We start from the raw sequence: 16,360 nt of genomic DNA on the forward strand, positions 1-16,360 counted from the left end.
TCAAATCTCTCAGTACCTTTCTGTACAACTTCTAGTTCTTTAGCATTTTTTTACTACAAACCTTCAGTTCTACAACTGAAAACTGTTTTTAGTTATCTGAGATATAACTTTCCAAACGAAGAATAGCTATTTTTCCTATTTCAGACAATAAACCAAGAGATGAATGAACCAATTATTTAGATAACAGGCTTTCATTTCAGGGGGTATTATCAAAAGATACTGATTATAAAGTGTTTCCTGAGGTTAAAAAAATTACGATGTCTAGAGTCAAGGAAATCAATCTATAAAATCTTATTGACTGTTGTCATTAATTTAATTTTCAATTTATCTGAAAATTCTTCTTTTGTTGCTTCTTTCTTCTCTCCAACCCTGTCCCACCCACTCCATCTATTTTTAGAGCAGAGGTCCTTTTACTTGTAGACACAGTATGTAATAGCAGGCTAATGAAATTTCCTTCTGCTTCTACACCTCTTAATCTAAAAGGAATCATGCTAAGGCCCTCAAGAAACTGTGACTCCTCTATGGCTTCTCCTACTTAATGTTTTCTGCAGAACATTTAGTTGAACTTTTTAGAGCCCACCTACCCTCTCAGATAGCTTTACTAATTATGAGCTAAAGTGCTCAAAGAAGCATCACTGATTAACACAGAGTTGACACCCATCTGCTCAGGCCAAACATAATCTTGGAATAATTCAACTCCCAGAAACATGGAAAGAAATCCCATTCCAGAAACCTTTTTGAAAAGATGCCTGTTAGCCCAGGTAGTGACTGGTAGCATTTCTGTGTGACAGCCTAGAGTGGAAAAGCACAGCTCATGTGGGAGAAGGTATGTTAAGGCAAAGGAGAACCATGCAGATGGTTGTGGTGACATTTTCATGCCCTCTTTTCCTTTCTTCACAGAATGACCTAGAAATTCTTGAAAAGTTAAAAACCTTTATATCACAACTCACTTAATGGGGCAAGGTAGATAGCAATGGTAAGAAAAGAGAAATGGAATAGATGTAACTCTAAATGTGAATCATTATAAATTAAGGGGAAAGACAATTGAGAGAATCCTTTTATCATTTTGAGTGAGGAATGGAGGGGACATAAACTTCCACCAGAGACTACATTCAATTTGGTTCTAAGTTTTCATAACTTCTAAGGATTGTAAAAATTAAAAATAGGCCACAAACTTTAATATATATAGATTAGCTTTAAAGCTAATACTCTGGCTTAGTTTATAGCATGATACATGGGTATTTCGGACATTTTCTATAATAAGGTTTTATGTTCTCTATAATAAATCAGTTTTGTCTAGCATGTACAAAAATGTATATTTCTATATGGAAGGCAGTATAATCTAATGGCAAAAGGTAGTCAAACTTGGATTTGAGAATTTACTCCAACTCTGAGCCATGTGATCTGTTACAAGATGTCAGTTTCAGTTTTGTTAACTATGAGCAGAGAAGTAAGTTTTCCTTATGGAGTTACAGGGAAGAGATAATGTATATAAAGTGTTTAGGGCAATATCAGATAGACATACTAAAAAAAATATTCTCTACAACTTCCACTTACAGTTTGTATAGAAAAGCTTTTCACTCTTAAGAGTATCAGCAGAGAGCAGATCCCCTCCAGTGTTAAATGTACTATCTCCAAAAAGTGTCAAAGTAAAAACCAAGGCCTGAGTAATCCAATGCCCAGCAGAAACAGATTCTAGTTGTAACAAAGTCTTCCTAAATGAATTCTACCTGCTATCAGAAGATTAGATGTATAATCACCTTCATGTCACATTAAGATAAGCACTTTCTGAAACAAAGAACAATTCACATTTCACTTTTTTGCAAACCTCTACACCTAAGCTGTAAACAGAGAGTGGCTTGTTTTAAAAATATAAAGCTGTTTTTGAAGCCAGCTGTATTTCCCATTCTGTTTGGCATTAATTAGAGCACAGTTTGGGATAATGGAGTTTCATATTGCGCTGCAAAATCATCTGGCCCACTTTAGCCTCCATATTAACATTCTTGTATTATTATCCTCTACATTTACCAGTAAATTAATGACACAGGTACAACTGATATTCTGGGGCCAAAAGACCTATTTGCTCTGACTCATTCAGATTTATTTTGTTTAAATTAGCTGTTAACATTTTGATAGCAAGAGATAAAATGCAAAGATTTAGATTTTTGGCTACCCTTAAAAACCAGAAGAAATTGTCCATAAATTCTCACATGGCAACAATAAATGAGAACTAAGTTCTGACTGCCTTCTCTTGATGAAACATGAGCTTCCTGGCTTGCCAGTCTTTACCACTCTCTTTTCTATCTGACCCTGCCTGCTGCACTCAGCTATATGAGTAATGCTGTGGACCTGCAAGAGTTTTCTAGCCCCACTCAAGGCTTTTCACTTTAGATTGTATGCTCATCTCAGGAATGACAGCAAAGAAGGATAAGAGGAAATAATGTAAAGCTGTATGAACTCATCACTAACGCTAAATTGGGAACTGCAGGTGAAGTGTCACACATAGTCAGTGCCTGACATATGGTGAGTACTCAGTAAAGGTTAGTTGATACCATAATTGATAGTTATATTATTGTTCTTGATTGGATGCTCTAAAAATGATTTCAGAGAGTATACAGGTGATTAGATAGAAATCATCAAGAAAACAGAAAGGAATTTGCATTCTAAGTTATTTTAGACATATAATAAAGGTGCAGTAATTAAATGTTGCAATCCTGATATAAGAATAGGCAGATGAATCATACAGAAAAGAGTCCTGAGACAGACTCAAGTATGATATAGAGGAATTTAACACATGATTACATTCACATTTTGCAGCAGAAGAAAAAATAGATTTGTCACTAAGGAGTTCATGGACAATTGATTATACCTAGATAAATGAGTTAAGTTTGTTTTTTTAAAAAGTACATCTCTGAAAGACTGGATGATAACACACAAAAATAATTATGAACATATAATCATAAAATCATAAACTTATTCTAAGCAGAAAAGTCAAGCAAGAACCCTAAAGTGTGAAAATACAAGAGAAAAAAATGCAGCACATTAAAGAATAAAGCCTTAACTGTGAAGAGTACAACACGGTAAGAGCCATGACTTGCGAGGATTTGCAGTGCTGAAGTGTGTGTTCACAGCACTGTGGCCATCCCTCTTTTCATGCTCATGCTAATGGACACTACAGACCTAATTATTATCCTCATTATACAGATGAGACTTCTAGATCAGCAGATGTTATTACAGTAAAGTAAAATATTACAGAGTCACCTCAAAGCTAATTAAGTTAATGAAAGTTACTATTATGTTAGTATAGTAAGATTAAGGATGATGTTTTGTTCTTGTCTTGGTCTTCCAAACACTTCAGTATTTTATATTACATTTATTTTTAGAGGAAATAGACCTTTAGAATTGCCTTTAGAATTATCTTCACCATAGTTCCCTTATCTCAGAGGAAAACACTGGAGTTCTTTATAAAAAACACAGGAGAGCGTGATAACAACATTTACCAGTTGCCTACAACATTTAGCCAGCTACTGTAAGGGTCGATTTATATGTATTATACGTCACCCTTCCCTAAAGCCTATTTTTCTCCTCTTGTTGTAGAAGGAAACTGAGACTCACCTGGTGAGTTTTTATGAATTCAGACATTCACTGATAAGCTAATAATTTAGAAAATATTTTAAAGACAATTTATTATGTGTTAGTTTCTGGAGAGACAATGAAAGAGATATTTATAAGGAACTAAAAGTCTAAAGGTATGAACTGTAGTCGTGGAAGGTCAGTGGAGGGGTTTTGGAGCGAGGGAAACATTCTTGGAGGTGATGGCTCGGGTAGAATCATTAGCATCAATAGGAGTTAGTGTTGGAAAGTCCTCCTATGCACATTTGGGAAACTGTAAGCCTAAGACATCGCCGTGGAAGACATCGCCGTAGTTAACAAGTGAGACTAGTGAGCTGGACTTAGCCTGTCAATCTGAGGAAAAGCTGTTTAGTGATGGGAACATGATATAATGATAAGTATCTTTTTTGTACCCATCAACTTTTTGATAAGGATGATTCATTTCCAAACCAAATTTTTAGAGAATATAACTTTGCAAATTCTTATGGTTGTTATCCATTATTTTGAAAATTACCTTTCCAACACTGTACAGCTATAGAATGTGACAATCTACAAGGATGTATTTCATCAAGAAATACAATGCCTGCTTTTTCATATCAGCCATAGAATTGTAATAATACAAACTCAAGGCACACTCAACACTATGGCTACAGCATTATCATCCTTTAAGCATCTTAGAGTAGAAGCTATTTTTCACCCACTTAGATGTAAACAGTGAGAAGGTCAATTTTCCCCCTGGTCTATTAGATGAGGGCTAAAGCCATTTAGAATTGATTTTCAGGGAATGGAGAAAAGTAGTTTAAAAAAAATACAAAAAAGACAGAAAGAGTGCTTCACAGAGAATCCTAATACTCAGATATAGAAAGACAGATACCTAACCCGCTCCTGAGAACCTTTATCCCATTAGTATCAATCCTCCACTCACACTGAAAATAGTACTTCTGGTGATAATATTTTCCAGACCTATAAAATAATCTTGAGCAGTTGGACAAAAAAAATTAAAAATTACCATAAAGAAAATACTAGTTTTGAATGGTAATTGATAATTGCAATAGGTTTCCACTAATCTAAAGCTTTCAAACATTTAAAAAAATCAAGTATCAACAGATTCTTAGGAAAAATCAAAGACAAAATGATGCAAATTAAAGAGAAACAAAAGAACCCTGCTGATATTTTATCCAGATACTAAGATTATTTAATAATGCACCCATATTAGACTACATGGTACTTTTAAAAGTAAGAATATGATTGAAACAGGCATACTTAATCAAGGCACAAGTATAACACTGTGAGAAAAACATAAACATTTTTCAGCAAAGCTCAATTATTTTATCTTGGAAGAAGGAACAAAGAACCTGTCTTTGAAAGTGTTTACTTAATTTTAAAATATTTTACCTGATTTAAATAATTTAGGCACTTTTCAAGACACCAAAGGCAACATATGCACGATTTCAGCATACATCGAGCACAAGCATTTTCCTGGAAAGGAGAAAAATTGAAATAATTAAAAACCCAAAGAATCAAATCATCATAGAGCATATTCCAAATGTTAGAAAAATAAAAATTTTAAAAGTCACAGCTGTGCTGTAAAGCCTCCATCACTTTATTTTTTCCCTCAAAATCTAGTGAATTATTTTTAATCAGTTCATGTATTCGGTAACTAGTACATAAAAGACTTGCAGAGAATGTACAGTCTAGTAGGAAGGAGAAAATGCTAATGATAAATGGGTTAGAATCAGACTACAATATAGATACCAAGGACTATGAGAGTGGAGAACAGAGAAAGACAATATCATTTGGGAGAAAGGGAGGAAACAGGCAAGATTCCTAGAAGAGGTGGCATTTGCGCTAAGCTGTGTCGACATGCATACTGTTTCTGCAGTCAAGACCAGGAAGAGGTTTTAGGAGGAAGTTGTGAGAGCCAACACAAGAAGAGAAACACAGGACAGCTGAATGCATAGATTTGTGTAGGAGACAAGGTCAGAAGGACTAGATTCCATTTAACAAGAACTTGGAAAAAAAAAATTCACAACTTGGACTTAACATCATCAATTGGTCTGCTGCACACAGATCTGAGGTCTGGAATGTACCCACAGAAAGCCCAAAAAAGTATGCTCCTCTTACCTTTCCTTTGAGCTGGCTATGAATGTACATAAGGATCATTCGTGGAATTTTGACTAATGTGATAATGAAAGATCCTTTTGCCACAGTACCCAGGTGATAACGAATAAGGCGACTCACTGATGCCAAAATAGGTGTGAACGGCAAGTTCCTTTTATCCCTGTTTGAAAAATGACCAGAAAGACAATTAAAATGAAGGCCAGACCAGTAATGAAGCACAGGAATGGTTCAGAGTCCAAATACAGTAAAAAATTAATTTTTCTATTCTAGCTACATGACAAAATGGCAGTGATATATAACTAGTATAAAGGCTATAAATATACCATATGGAATTAATATTTCATTTCTGTACGATAGTTTCATAGGGTTCGTATGCTCTATTACTTTAAGTGAAATAAAACTTTGCTTTGAAACTTTTATTAGTAAATACTTAGGAAGTTAAGTTTATATTCAGGAAAGAGAAGTTAAAAAGATAATCTAGATATGTCACCTCATTTTAATGAAAAAGTGTAAGACCTATGACTTATATTCAGCTCTGTAGTTACAAAAAGAATCACAATACCTGCTCTAATTCAAGCAATCTTTAAAAACTAGTTGTGTTGTGATGCTTTTATAAAGCAAAGTATATAAAGTATTATAAGATTAATTCTTCTGCTAAATATAATTCAAGCTACATCATGAGCTGCCAGTCTGATTAATTTTTTTGGGAAAGTTACAGAAAAGTACAAAGGATAAAATAATGTTTCATTTTCCTGCTTCCCAGAATTATCAACTATAACCTTTTCTCATATTCACTTCCAATTACTTTTCAAAGAAATGAAACTCAGTTCCACTCCCTTCAGATGTAACTTAGATGGTATTATGTTTTTCTGAGAAATACAGATCCTCACCTAGTAAAATAGTAAGTTACCACAGCTCCTGCCACTGTCATCTGCTGACATGCCAGAATAAATTCACTGATCCAAACCAGGCCCACCACATGGTACCACCACATGTACTGCAGAGGTCCAGAAACCTTGAATTCCACAAAGCCTTTCTCATTCTGAACAGCACTGCCTAGGAAAATACCAAGGAAGGAAAAAAGAAGGATATAAAGTATAAACCAAGAAACACGGCTATTAATCTAAATTCCAGCATAGGGACCTACCCCCAAACAATGAAGTTGATGACTGCAGGGCTGTTTAATTAAGGGACAAAAATAACTAGCCCTTGGAAAGGTGTGCCATCAAACACTGTACAATTAGCTAAACTTTTTCAATGTTGTTTTATTTTAAAATTGTTCTTAATCACATTATTGTTATTTAATTAAGGGATTAATTTCCAAACCCTTTGATTTTTTTTTCAGAGATACTACTTGTCCAAAAATTAGAGACCTAAATTATTAACAAAGTATAAAATTGAACATATTCAATTGAATTTGCTTTTATCAAAGTGAGCATGTGTTGAATGGTCAGAAGTTCCATGCAACCTTACTAACCTTACACTACTCCTCATAATTCATTCCATGTAAGTGTAACCTTTGACATTAAGTATAGCAAAAAGCAGATCTGAGAGCTTAAATATAAATTTTAAACTCTCTTTTAGCTCTCAGTAGGCGCTCTACTGAGGTTTGTGTCATTACCAAACTAGAAAATCCCAAGAAAGCAAGTTGATCTTTGGTGATGACTTGGGATTGGAGGCAACTCCAGAGTAGTACTGTGTTGTCAATTCATCTTAGGGTGGATAAAATCTTTAAGTCAGTACAGGAGCTTATCTCAAATCTACAAATAGCTGAAAAAAAGGATGCAATTTCTGGCCTTGCCAGGTCTAGACCCACATTGTTAACTAGGATGGCTTGAAAATCACAACAGGGAACGTGTTACTGAAAATCCATACCTCTGCTTGTTCTGAGGACTACTAGGTCTTTGGTCAAAAACTGAGTGAAGAAATTACATCTCTCTAATGTTTTAAAATATGTTAAAGCAAATCAGACGTAACTAAGAAAAAAAAAAGCAACATGTCTTCTTACCAGTAGTGCCAAGAAAAAGTAGTGTCATGATCCAGTACACCCAAAATAGAACAAGAGCTAAGAAAGTCCAAAAGGGCTGGAAGACTAGCAGTGGCAAGTGAATGAAGACTTTACCAGCCACATGGAACAAGGCAATGGTGAGCGCAACACGTTTGCGCATAACCAGCATTATCAGGAACAAGATAACCTGTATGAAGAGGATGGAGGTAAAGGTTCCAGTTACTGTTTTTAGTAGGGAGGACAAGCAGGTTTTGAACATAAACTTCATTCCCATATGTGGAACTATCATTCTCTGACTTTCAATACTACTTTATCCATCTGCATCTCTCTTGTAGTACTTAGCATTTTCGATTTTACCTTGAAAATATTCTTAAAGCCAAACATGAAAGGACTTTTTAAAAAAAAGATTTATTTATGCATACAAAACTGGGGTGCAGACCAGAGGCTCAGGGGTGGTGAGAGGATTCACCAGAGACACAGTGGGGAGCAGAACAAGCCAACTGATGAAGTACACTCTTGAGGGGAACAGCAGGTGGGTCAGGAAGATCTGCACGCCATGTGGATCACCCCTGGGGCCGGCGGGGATTGAACTCATGCTGAAGTGGCTTTAGCTTCTTAGTGCTGTGCTTTAACCCACTTGACCACCAGGAAGGGCCCACATCATGTTATTAATCCCCTAATGCTAGTATTCTTTCTGAAATCCAGAAGTACAAAATAAATGTTTGGGGAATAAACTGAATTTATACAACCTGTTTCTAGTATTGCACTTTTTTCTAGATTTTCACCTAAATGTTAGCATTATCACCGGTAGCTAATCTTCCCAGAAATTCACCAGCGACAGAGTGGGGAAGCACAGGCAGATCGATGAAGTAAGTACACTGCTGAGGGAGCAGCAGGCCTCACCATGTGGATCACCACTGGGGCTGGGGATCAAACCTGCACTGAAGCGCTGCAGCTTGCCTGCAGTGCTGCGTCTTTAACCCACTGCGCCACCAGGGAAGGCCAGCATGAAAGGACTTAAGTTATTAGTAAATTGAGGAATTCTTCCACCTTCTTTTTTCCCACTTAATACAAATCAAAGTGTGCTGTCAATCAGAATGAGGTGCTCATTTAATAGACAAATGTCATTCTGAAAACTGGGGAGAACCTTATGATATGAAAAAAACAGGGAAGATTCCAGCCTCCCCCCGCAAGTTTCTTTCTTTTTTCAAAAATTAGTTAATACTGGTTTATAATACTGCAATTGTTCACAAGAATAGGAACACACCGCTTTAGATGTATGTTACCACACCACATATACCACATTCCTCCATCCTGCTCCACTGTGCTCTCTCCATTTATACTTTCATCCCTTGAGAATGTATTTATATCTTCATCCCCTTACCGCACCAAGAACTCCTAAGAGCAGGGTCCATATCTGATTCAATGTTTGTCCCCTGCTATTTCTAAAAGAGCATGACAAATTGTACTTACCAGATGATTCTTAAAAATTTATACAACAGGGCTCTCCCTGGTGGTGCAACGGGTTAAAGTACCACATTAAGAAACTCTCAGAAGTCACTGCAGCTCGAGTTTGGTCCCCTGCTCCATGAATGATCTCCTGTAAATAAACCATGTGTGGCAGACCTCTGGACCCAACCGCTGCTCCCCTCAGCAGTGTATTTCAGTACATCTGCCTGTTCTGCTCCCCACTCTGTCTCTGGTGAATCCTCTCACCCACCACACCTCTGACCTGTACCCCAGTTCTGTAAGCTAAAATAAATATATCTTTTAAAAAAATTTATACAACAACAAATAACTTTGGGCTTATTTTATACTGTTTTTATTTATTTTTTTTTAAGATTTATTTATTTATTCATATAGAACTGGAGTACAGGCCAGAGATGCGGAGGGTGAGAGGATTCACCAGAGACAGAGTGGGGAGCAGAATAGGCAGATCGATGAAGTACACTGCTGAGGGGAGCAGCGGGCAGGTCAGGAGAGGTCTGCCACGCCATGTGGTCTCCTCCAGGGCAGGCGGGAATCGAACTCATGCGAAAGTGGCTTTAGCTTCTCAGTGCAGTGCTTTAACCCGCTGCGCCACCAGGGAGGGCCTATACTGTTTTTATTTTTTGTGTCTAATGCTTCACAAAAAGTTGGGGGCTGCTCCTACAAGAGACTTGAGATTTATTTTTTCCTTTTTTTAATAAGAAGAGGAGATGAACCAAAGGTCAGAATACAGATTATTTAATCACAGGTTAATTTGTAATTTTACTATCTAGTGGGTAAGCAATGAAGCTCACCCATGTATTGTAAACAATGTGAAAAGAAAGCTTTAAAAGGAAAAAAAAATAACTTGTGAATAGGTAGACAGAATGACATGAGTTAACCTATCAGTTTACAGGCTTTTCCATAGTGAAAACAGCTTCAAAAAATGATTACATTATCTATGACAGTAAGAAATATATTCTTACTAGTTAATATTCTAAATGCAAACACTCTCTTAAATAGCACACAGTACAGAACACAAAGGTACATCTGATAGCATTCATCAATTAAGGAAGCATTCTGAAAGTTCAAATTTGCCATAAACTTATAGACAGAGATTTTTATCTAATGAAGATTAGGGTGAGGAACACAATAACTACAGCTGAGTTTTTGCTCCATGAATGATCTCCTGTAAATAAATCATAAACCTAAAAGACACAGCTGATCTTATACTCACAGTGAACACTGTGGCTGCAATGGCATAGATGAGGAGGGCCCGAAGATTGTCTTCAGCTATTTGAAGCTGTTCAGGGAGAACCGTTTCTTTGGGAGACCTTCTTTGCTTTGCATACAACCACCACAGTACACCTGTGCCACCTGGAGACAAAAATAATAGTTTCTACAAGCAACACAAGATAGTGTGTAACATAAAGCCTCAAACAATTTTCTGGAAACAGAAAAATAAGGAAACAAAAACACAGTAAATTAAGCTAAGAAAAAGTCACTCAGTAAGAGGACTAGAAAAGTCTGGGGTTGGGAGGGCATGTGATTTTTTATATAAGATAGGTGAGCAAGGCCTCACTGGTGAGTAAGTACTTGAATGACAGAGTCAAAGGGAGAAAGAAATCTATGAAACTACACAGGGGAAGCAGTAAGAGCATGCTTTAGGATGCTGAGTGGAGCCAGGCCTAACAGGAGTGAAACTGTAAGGGTGAAAGTGGTAAGAGATGTGGGGAGAGAGAGCTGGGGATCTGATCATAGTTGAGCCTTGAGGGTGATGATAAAGAAAAGGAAAATTTAGTCTGTGTGTAGGCTGGAGAAGATAAATGCTGGGTGGAAAGAAACTGGTCTGAGATCTAACTAAACTAACTTGACCTGTACTGCCCTCAAGTAAAGAGTGAATGGAGTCAATAAGAAATCCTATGTCCTACCAGCAAATACTGAACTGGGATTATTCTACTGAAAAATAAGCAAACAAGCCAAACAACCATAAGTCTATCACGTGTATCTAAAGGAAAGAGAAAGACTCATTTTAAAATCTTGAAGGCACAAAAAAAATTCTTTAGAAAACTATTTAATACTCTCAAAAATGACATAAACTCTCTACAAACATGAATAAAACACTGATGCTCAAGGAAAAAAGAATAATATAATAATGACACACACTGAGGAGGACACCGCTCACAATGACCCTGTGAATGTCACTTATTAATTAAACATTTAAATTTGTGCCAGGAACTGTGCAACAGATGTGACCAAACTTAATTACCATGATACTATTACAAATGATAACTGAAATTTAGGAATGTTAGTAGTATGCAAATGTCACATACCTAGTAAAGGGTAGAATTGAGATTTATTATAAAATCTATCCATCTGTGATGAACTAAATGTCTGTGTTCCCCAAAACTCATATTGAAGTCTTAACGCCTAGTGCAATATTAACTGGAGGTGAAAGAAGTAAAAACTTTTTTTTTTCAATAGTTCTATTATAATTGTGTTACAATGTAGTATACATGAATGTATTCTATTCAAGGAAGAATTAAATACCATGATTAGGTATAATACTTGTAACTGGGTGGGGGAAATAACCTTTTTAAAAAATAATAATATAGAAATAGAGACTTTCATTACAATTTCAAAAAATACAGAAAATGATTTAGAATGCCAATTCAAGGAAGAATGAGCAATGATTCAATCACACACACATACACACACACACACACACACAATGATCCTGCCGGGAACAGAAATCAACACTTCAGAAAGAACTTCAACAGCTTAGTCTGGCTTGATTTAGGCCTTTAAAAAAATGTGACATAAAAGGAAAAGGCCCTTTTATTTTAAAAGCAGATGACACTAGAAGAATCAAGTGAAAATTAAAGAGTAATAAATAGTACAAAGCTTCAATTTTTTTCTTTTCTCTTGGGCTCTTCCCCGAATGGATGCTGACAGAACACTGTTAACCCTTTTTATAAAACATCTTCACTTTTTTTTTTACTCCAAGTGTCAATGACCTTGCCATACCATTAGATTTAATTCTCCTCCCAGTGAACTATCCTCAATATAATCTACGTCTTAGCCTCTTTACAGCTAATAAACTAGTTCACAAGCCTTACCAGAGGAAAATTATTTAAAATAAAGTGGTTCTGAAATGAGAGAAAGTTAAACGCAAACTTTTAACTCATAATTCTAATTATTAAAAAACAAAGAAGTAAGGCACTTACCAAGTGAACCGAGTATGACCAGAATTGTTAAGATCCACACAAGTACTCTTGATATATACCTGATTATCACCATCAAAATCATGGAAAGAACTGTAGGGAAGATAGAGAACATGCAGAACATTATTCGAAAACACTGGAAACTATAAAGAGAAACTGTTTCAATTGTTTTTATTCCTAGGGAAATAATTTTTTGTGATTGAAAAGAATAAGACCTCAATTTAGGTAAGGAAATGGGTTGCTTTTGCACTTGAACTTTGGTACTTGTATCACTTGAACAGAAAGTCACTTGAAATCCCAAACCCCTAACTACAGGTTTATAAACAGCAAAAAAGAATACATGCAATGCATATGGTGACTCAAAAACAGCACAAAACTGTTGTGGATTCACCACGGGGAGACATCAGAACTCACATGCAGACATACATGCCAATACACAAAGTGTGGAGAATGACATGTAATGTTGGTGACAAGAAAAATTACCACATAAAGACAGAGATCAGTTATATTAGTTGCTACACTTCTTTGAAGAATCTGTGGATTTCAGGACCAACAATGAACATGCTAGATAGTATTTTATATTTTCCTAGTGTTGCTCTTCTAAAAAGCTAAGGTTTGGTCCTATGGAATAATATCCTGAAGACTATAAAGGCCAAAATTCTTCCAACTTCTTTTCCTTTGTTTTTCTAAAGGGTAATTCAATTAGTTAATTGGTTAATATATTTTTAATTGAGGTAATACTTGGATACCCTTATAAGATATTATAAGCACCCCTAAGCACCCAACTTCACTTCTTATCTGGGGAGTTTAGGAGTCCTGACAGAGAAGCTCTTTTAAAAGGAATAAAATTTAGTTTTAATGATTAGTCAGCTCCTCTATCCATCCCAATCAGAGTTTGGCAAAAGCTAAACTCTTGAGTGAGATAGAGTTATGATTTAACCCTTTTCATTGGAAAATTCATTTCTGAAATCATAATTTTTTTTACCTTTAATGATCTCAGGCTCATTTCACAAACTAATGAACAAAGATCTTAAACCTCAAAAGAGAACCATTCTAATGGAAAACAGAATTTCAATGGCTTAAAAATATTTGCACTATTTGTAAGGGGTATGTGTGTGTGTGTGTTATATAACTCATTTTGGTTAAAGTATTCAACTTTTCAGAAAGCAAATAATATTAAGCTACATTAATTGTCAATTTTTTTTAACCATCTGCAGAGCCAAATAAAAGGTTGGAATCTATTACTAGGTAGCATTATTAAGGTACTCACTTTTGCAATAAATGTACAGGAACCAAAAACAGATGGGAGCGTTCAAATATCACAGAAATAGCTTTTCATATGGACAGCATTATCTCAACTGAGTCAAGTACTACCTACGCAAAAAGAAAATACTCTCTAATGACAAGATGGAAATACAGCTAGTAGATTCTCAATGCCTATAACTGTTGTTAAAGACATAAATGCTAAATTTACTATGTAATGAACAATTGTTTGGTTCCTATTATAGTTGACTATAAATAAAAAGATCTATAAATTCCGAAATGGCTACATAGGGTTTCTAAAATAAAGTAGGGAATTTACCCTTGTAAGTAACACTTTTATTTGATTATTTCATCTATTTATTCACCAGGTAATGGCTAACAAGTGGATATGTCAGAAATTTTCCAGCAACAGCAATATTATTTTATTGTACCAGAAAAAAGATACATATTTCAAAACTAATCTCTCAAAATCTGTTCTTCGATGGAAATATATGAGATTATGTCTCCTATCTCTTTTATAAGCAAGTATGTTTCTTAGAGTCATGACTAAAAACAAAGGGATGTTGATTCATTAAAAGATGTCTCCTGCTATGATATTAAAGGATATTATAGGCTTATTAAACAAAGCTTGGGAAAACACCAGTTTATCTCCAATGAGAGAAAAAGAAAGGAAATGAGTTTCAGATATATATATAGATACACACATATATTTGTATCAACACATATGAAATATTTATAACTATATATAATCTGAAACAATTATTTTGGCTAAGGGAAATTTACATTTTACAAGTATCTCCAGTTGTTTTCATATTTCCACTAAAAGAACAGTCTTCTACTGCAGTATTATGCAATAGCTAATAATGAGAAAAACAATTACCTAGTGACAACAAGCAAAGTCCCAATATAATTTCTTTGCTGGTCATTACTCCACTAATCAGCCTGTGTAAGACACTATTGTCACTGACAAAGGTGATCAGGGCTTCTGCAAACTTGGCATAGCAGGAAATGTTCACAGGAGCACAGCGATGGAAGAATGGAATAGGTGCACTGGTGACACAAGAAAAAAAAAATCAGAAAAAAAATTACTCCTACTTAATATAAATGCCACATCAAACACACAAATGAAAGGTGAATATGACTGCAATACACTCCACCCTCCACGTATCATATGGAGCTAAGCGCTGTGAGCTTAATGCTATGAAGATGACTGTCATGGGTAGTGATGCAATCTTACCACAAGCTTTATCAAAGAGGGTGGAGTGCATATTCCAACAGAAGACATTACCCTCCCCTTCTGAAAAGAAACACACACACACACACACACACACACACACACAACACTACCAAAAGCAAAACCAGACACTTAAATCCTCAGCCTACACATCTATCAATCAAGGGACAAATGACAAAACTTACAAACATACATTATTGAACTGAAAATAAATTTTTGCCGTAAGCTACTTAGAAATAAAAAACACACATGCTTTTGGTTTAAATGTCCCACCATTAATAAAATGCCTCTTTCGTCAGAACAGCATACACAATCTTATATTAAAAAGGGTGTTTAGGCATCTGCTCGGTAAGTCTCATATAACTTAGTCATGCCAAGACATCGCTTACGGCATAATAAGAAGCTGTTTGAAACAATAGCTATGAATACTAATGTATGGAAACACTTAAGATGTAACAAACAGTACAGGGGGAAAAAAACCAAAAGTGTTTATCTAACGTGATGATGGTATCTCCATATAAAAGTCATATACATAAGAAAGTGAACAGAAAAAATATCAAGTAAAAAATCTAACTTATTACATAATGATATTTGGGGCTAATTTTTTGGGGTTTTATATGTGTTTGTGATGAGATTGTGTACAAAACAGAGGTAACCGGTTACATCTGGCATACTCTGACTGCAGTTTTAACTCATGAAGGAAAACTGCTGTGTATGAAGCGTGACATATAACATGGTTTGACTCAGCCTCTCAGAGGATGGTGCATGTCTAACTGATAAGAGATTTTTAAACCAATAGCTATGAATATACCTCAGGTTATTGTTTGGATTCTAAGAGCATCCAAATGTGTATCCCTGCACAAGTGCACAATCATGTGTGCATCCAGTTAAAATTTAGCCTCTGCAAACATGAATCCCACAGTTCCAGAATTATTTATAGGACTATCAGTCTCAGCTCTCACACAACATGTTTTGACTAGAATAATAGAAATGTGTTCCTAACTCTTTGTTAGCACTATACATTGGTAAAATTAGTGTTTGAACACCTTGGAATCTTTGTTCCCTTCCTCAAAGGACATTATTTCTTTTCAAAAAGGAATATAAATGAATGCACTGATTTTCTTTAAATGCTGGTAAATGAATGCCATTCCAAATAAAAAAAAGTAATAACTTCCATACTGTTAAATTTCATGGAACAATAAAATAAAACATAATTGTAAAGATCGGCTTTATCTCAGTCATGCTTTAGTAAAAAGTATCAAGAAATGAGGATGTGACAATATGATATAAACATTCATTTTAAAAAATTGCCCCTGAGGCCCTCCTTGGTGGCGCAGTGGGTTAAAGCACTTCACTAAGAAGCTAAAGCCACTTCCGCATGAGTTCGATTCCCGCCTGTCCAGAGGTGACCACATGGCGTGGCAGACCTCT

At 35.5% G+C, this 16,360-nt stretch overlaps 1 protein-coding gene across 3 annotated transcripts in view; it reads right to left on the bottom strand.

The window, feature by feature from the left end:
• The window catches only part of SLC44A1 (solute carrier family 44 (choline transporter), member 1), a 156,011-nt gene that overhangs the window by 47,927 nt on the left and 91,724 nt on the right, over positions 1-16,360 (bottom strand). For all 3 annotated transcript variants that reach the window (XM_012721388.1, XM_004677460.2, XM_012721387.1), the window contains exons 6-12: positions 14,576-14,745; positions 12,436-12,525; positions 10,446-10,585; positions 7,742-7,928; positions 6,624-6,789; positions 5,737-5,893; positions 5,008-5,091 (exon numbers count right to left, since the gene is read on the bottom strand). In XM_012721388.1, coding sequence (XP_012576842.1) covers positions 5,008-5,091; positions 5,737-5,893; positions 6,624-6,789; positions 7,742-7,928; positions 10,446-10,585; positions 12,436-12,525; positions 14,576-14,745 — 994 coding nt within the window. The remainder of the gene's footprint in view (positions 1-5,007; positions 5,092-5,736; positions 5,894-6,623; positions 6,790-7,741; positions 7,929-10,445; positions 10,586-12,435; positions 12,526-14,575; positions 14,746-16,360) is intronic.

This window comes from Condylura cristata, unplaced genomic scaffold, assembly GCF_000260355.1.
Source record: "Condylura cristata isolate star-nosed mole 26May11 unplaced genomic scaffold, ConCri1.0 scaffold00006, whole genome shotgun sequence".
Taxonomy (NCBI): Eukaryota; Metazoa; Chordata; class Mammalia; order Eulipotyphla; family Talpidae; genus Condylura; species Condylura cristata.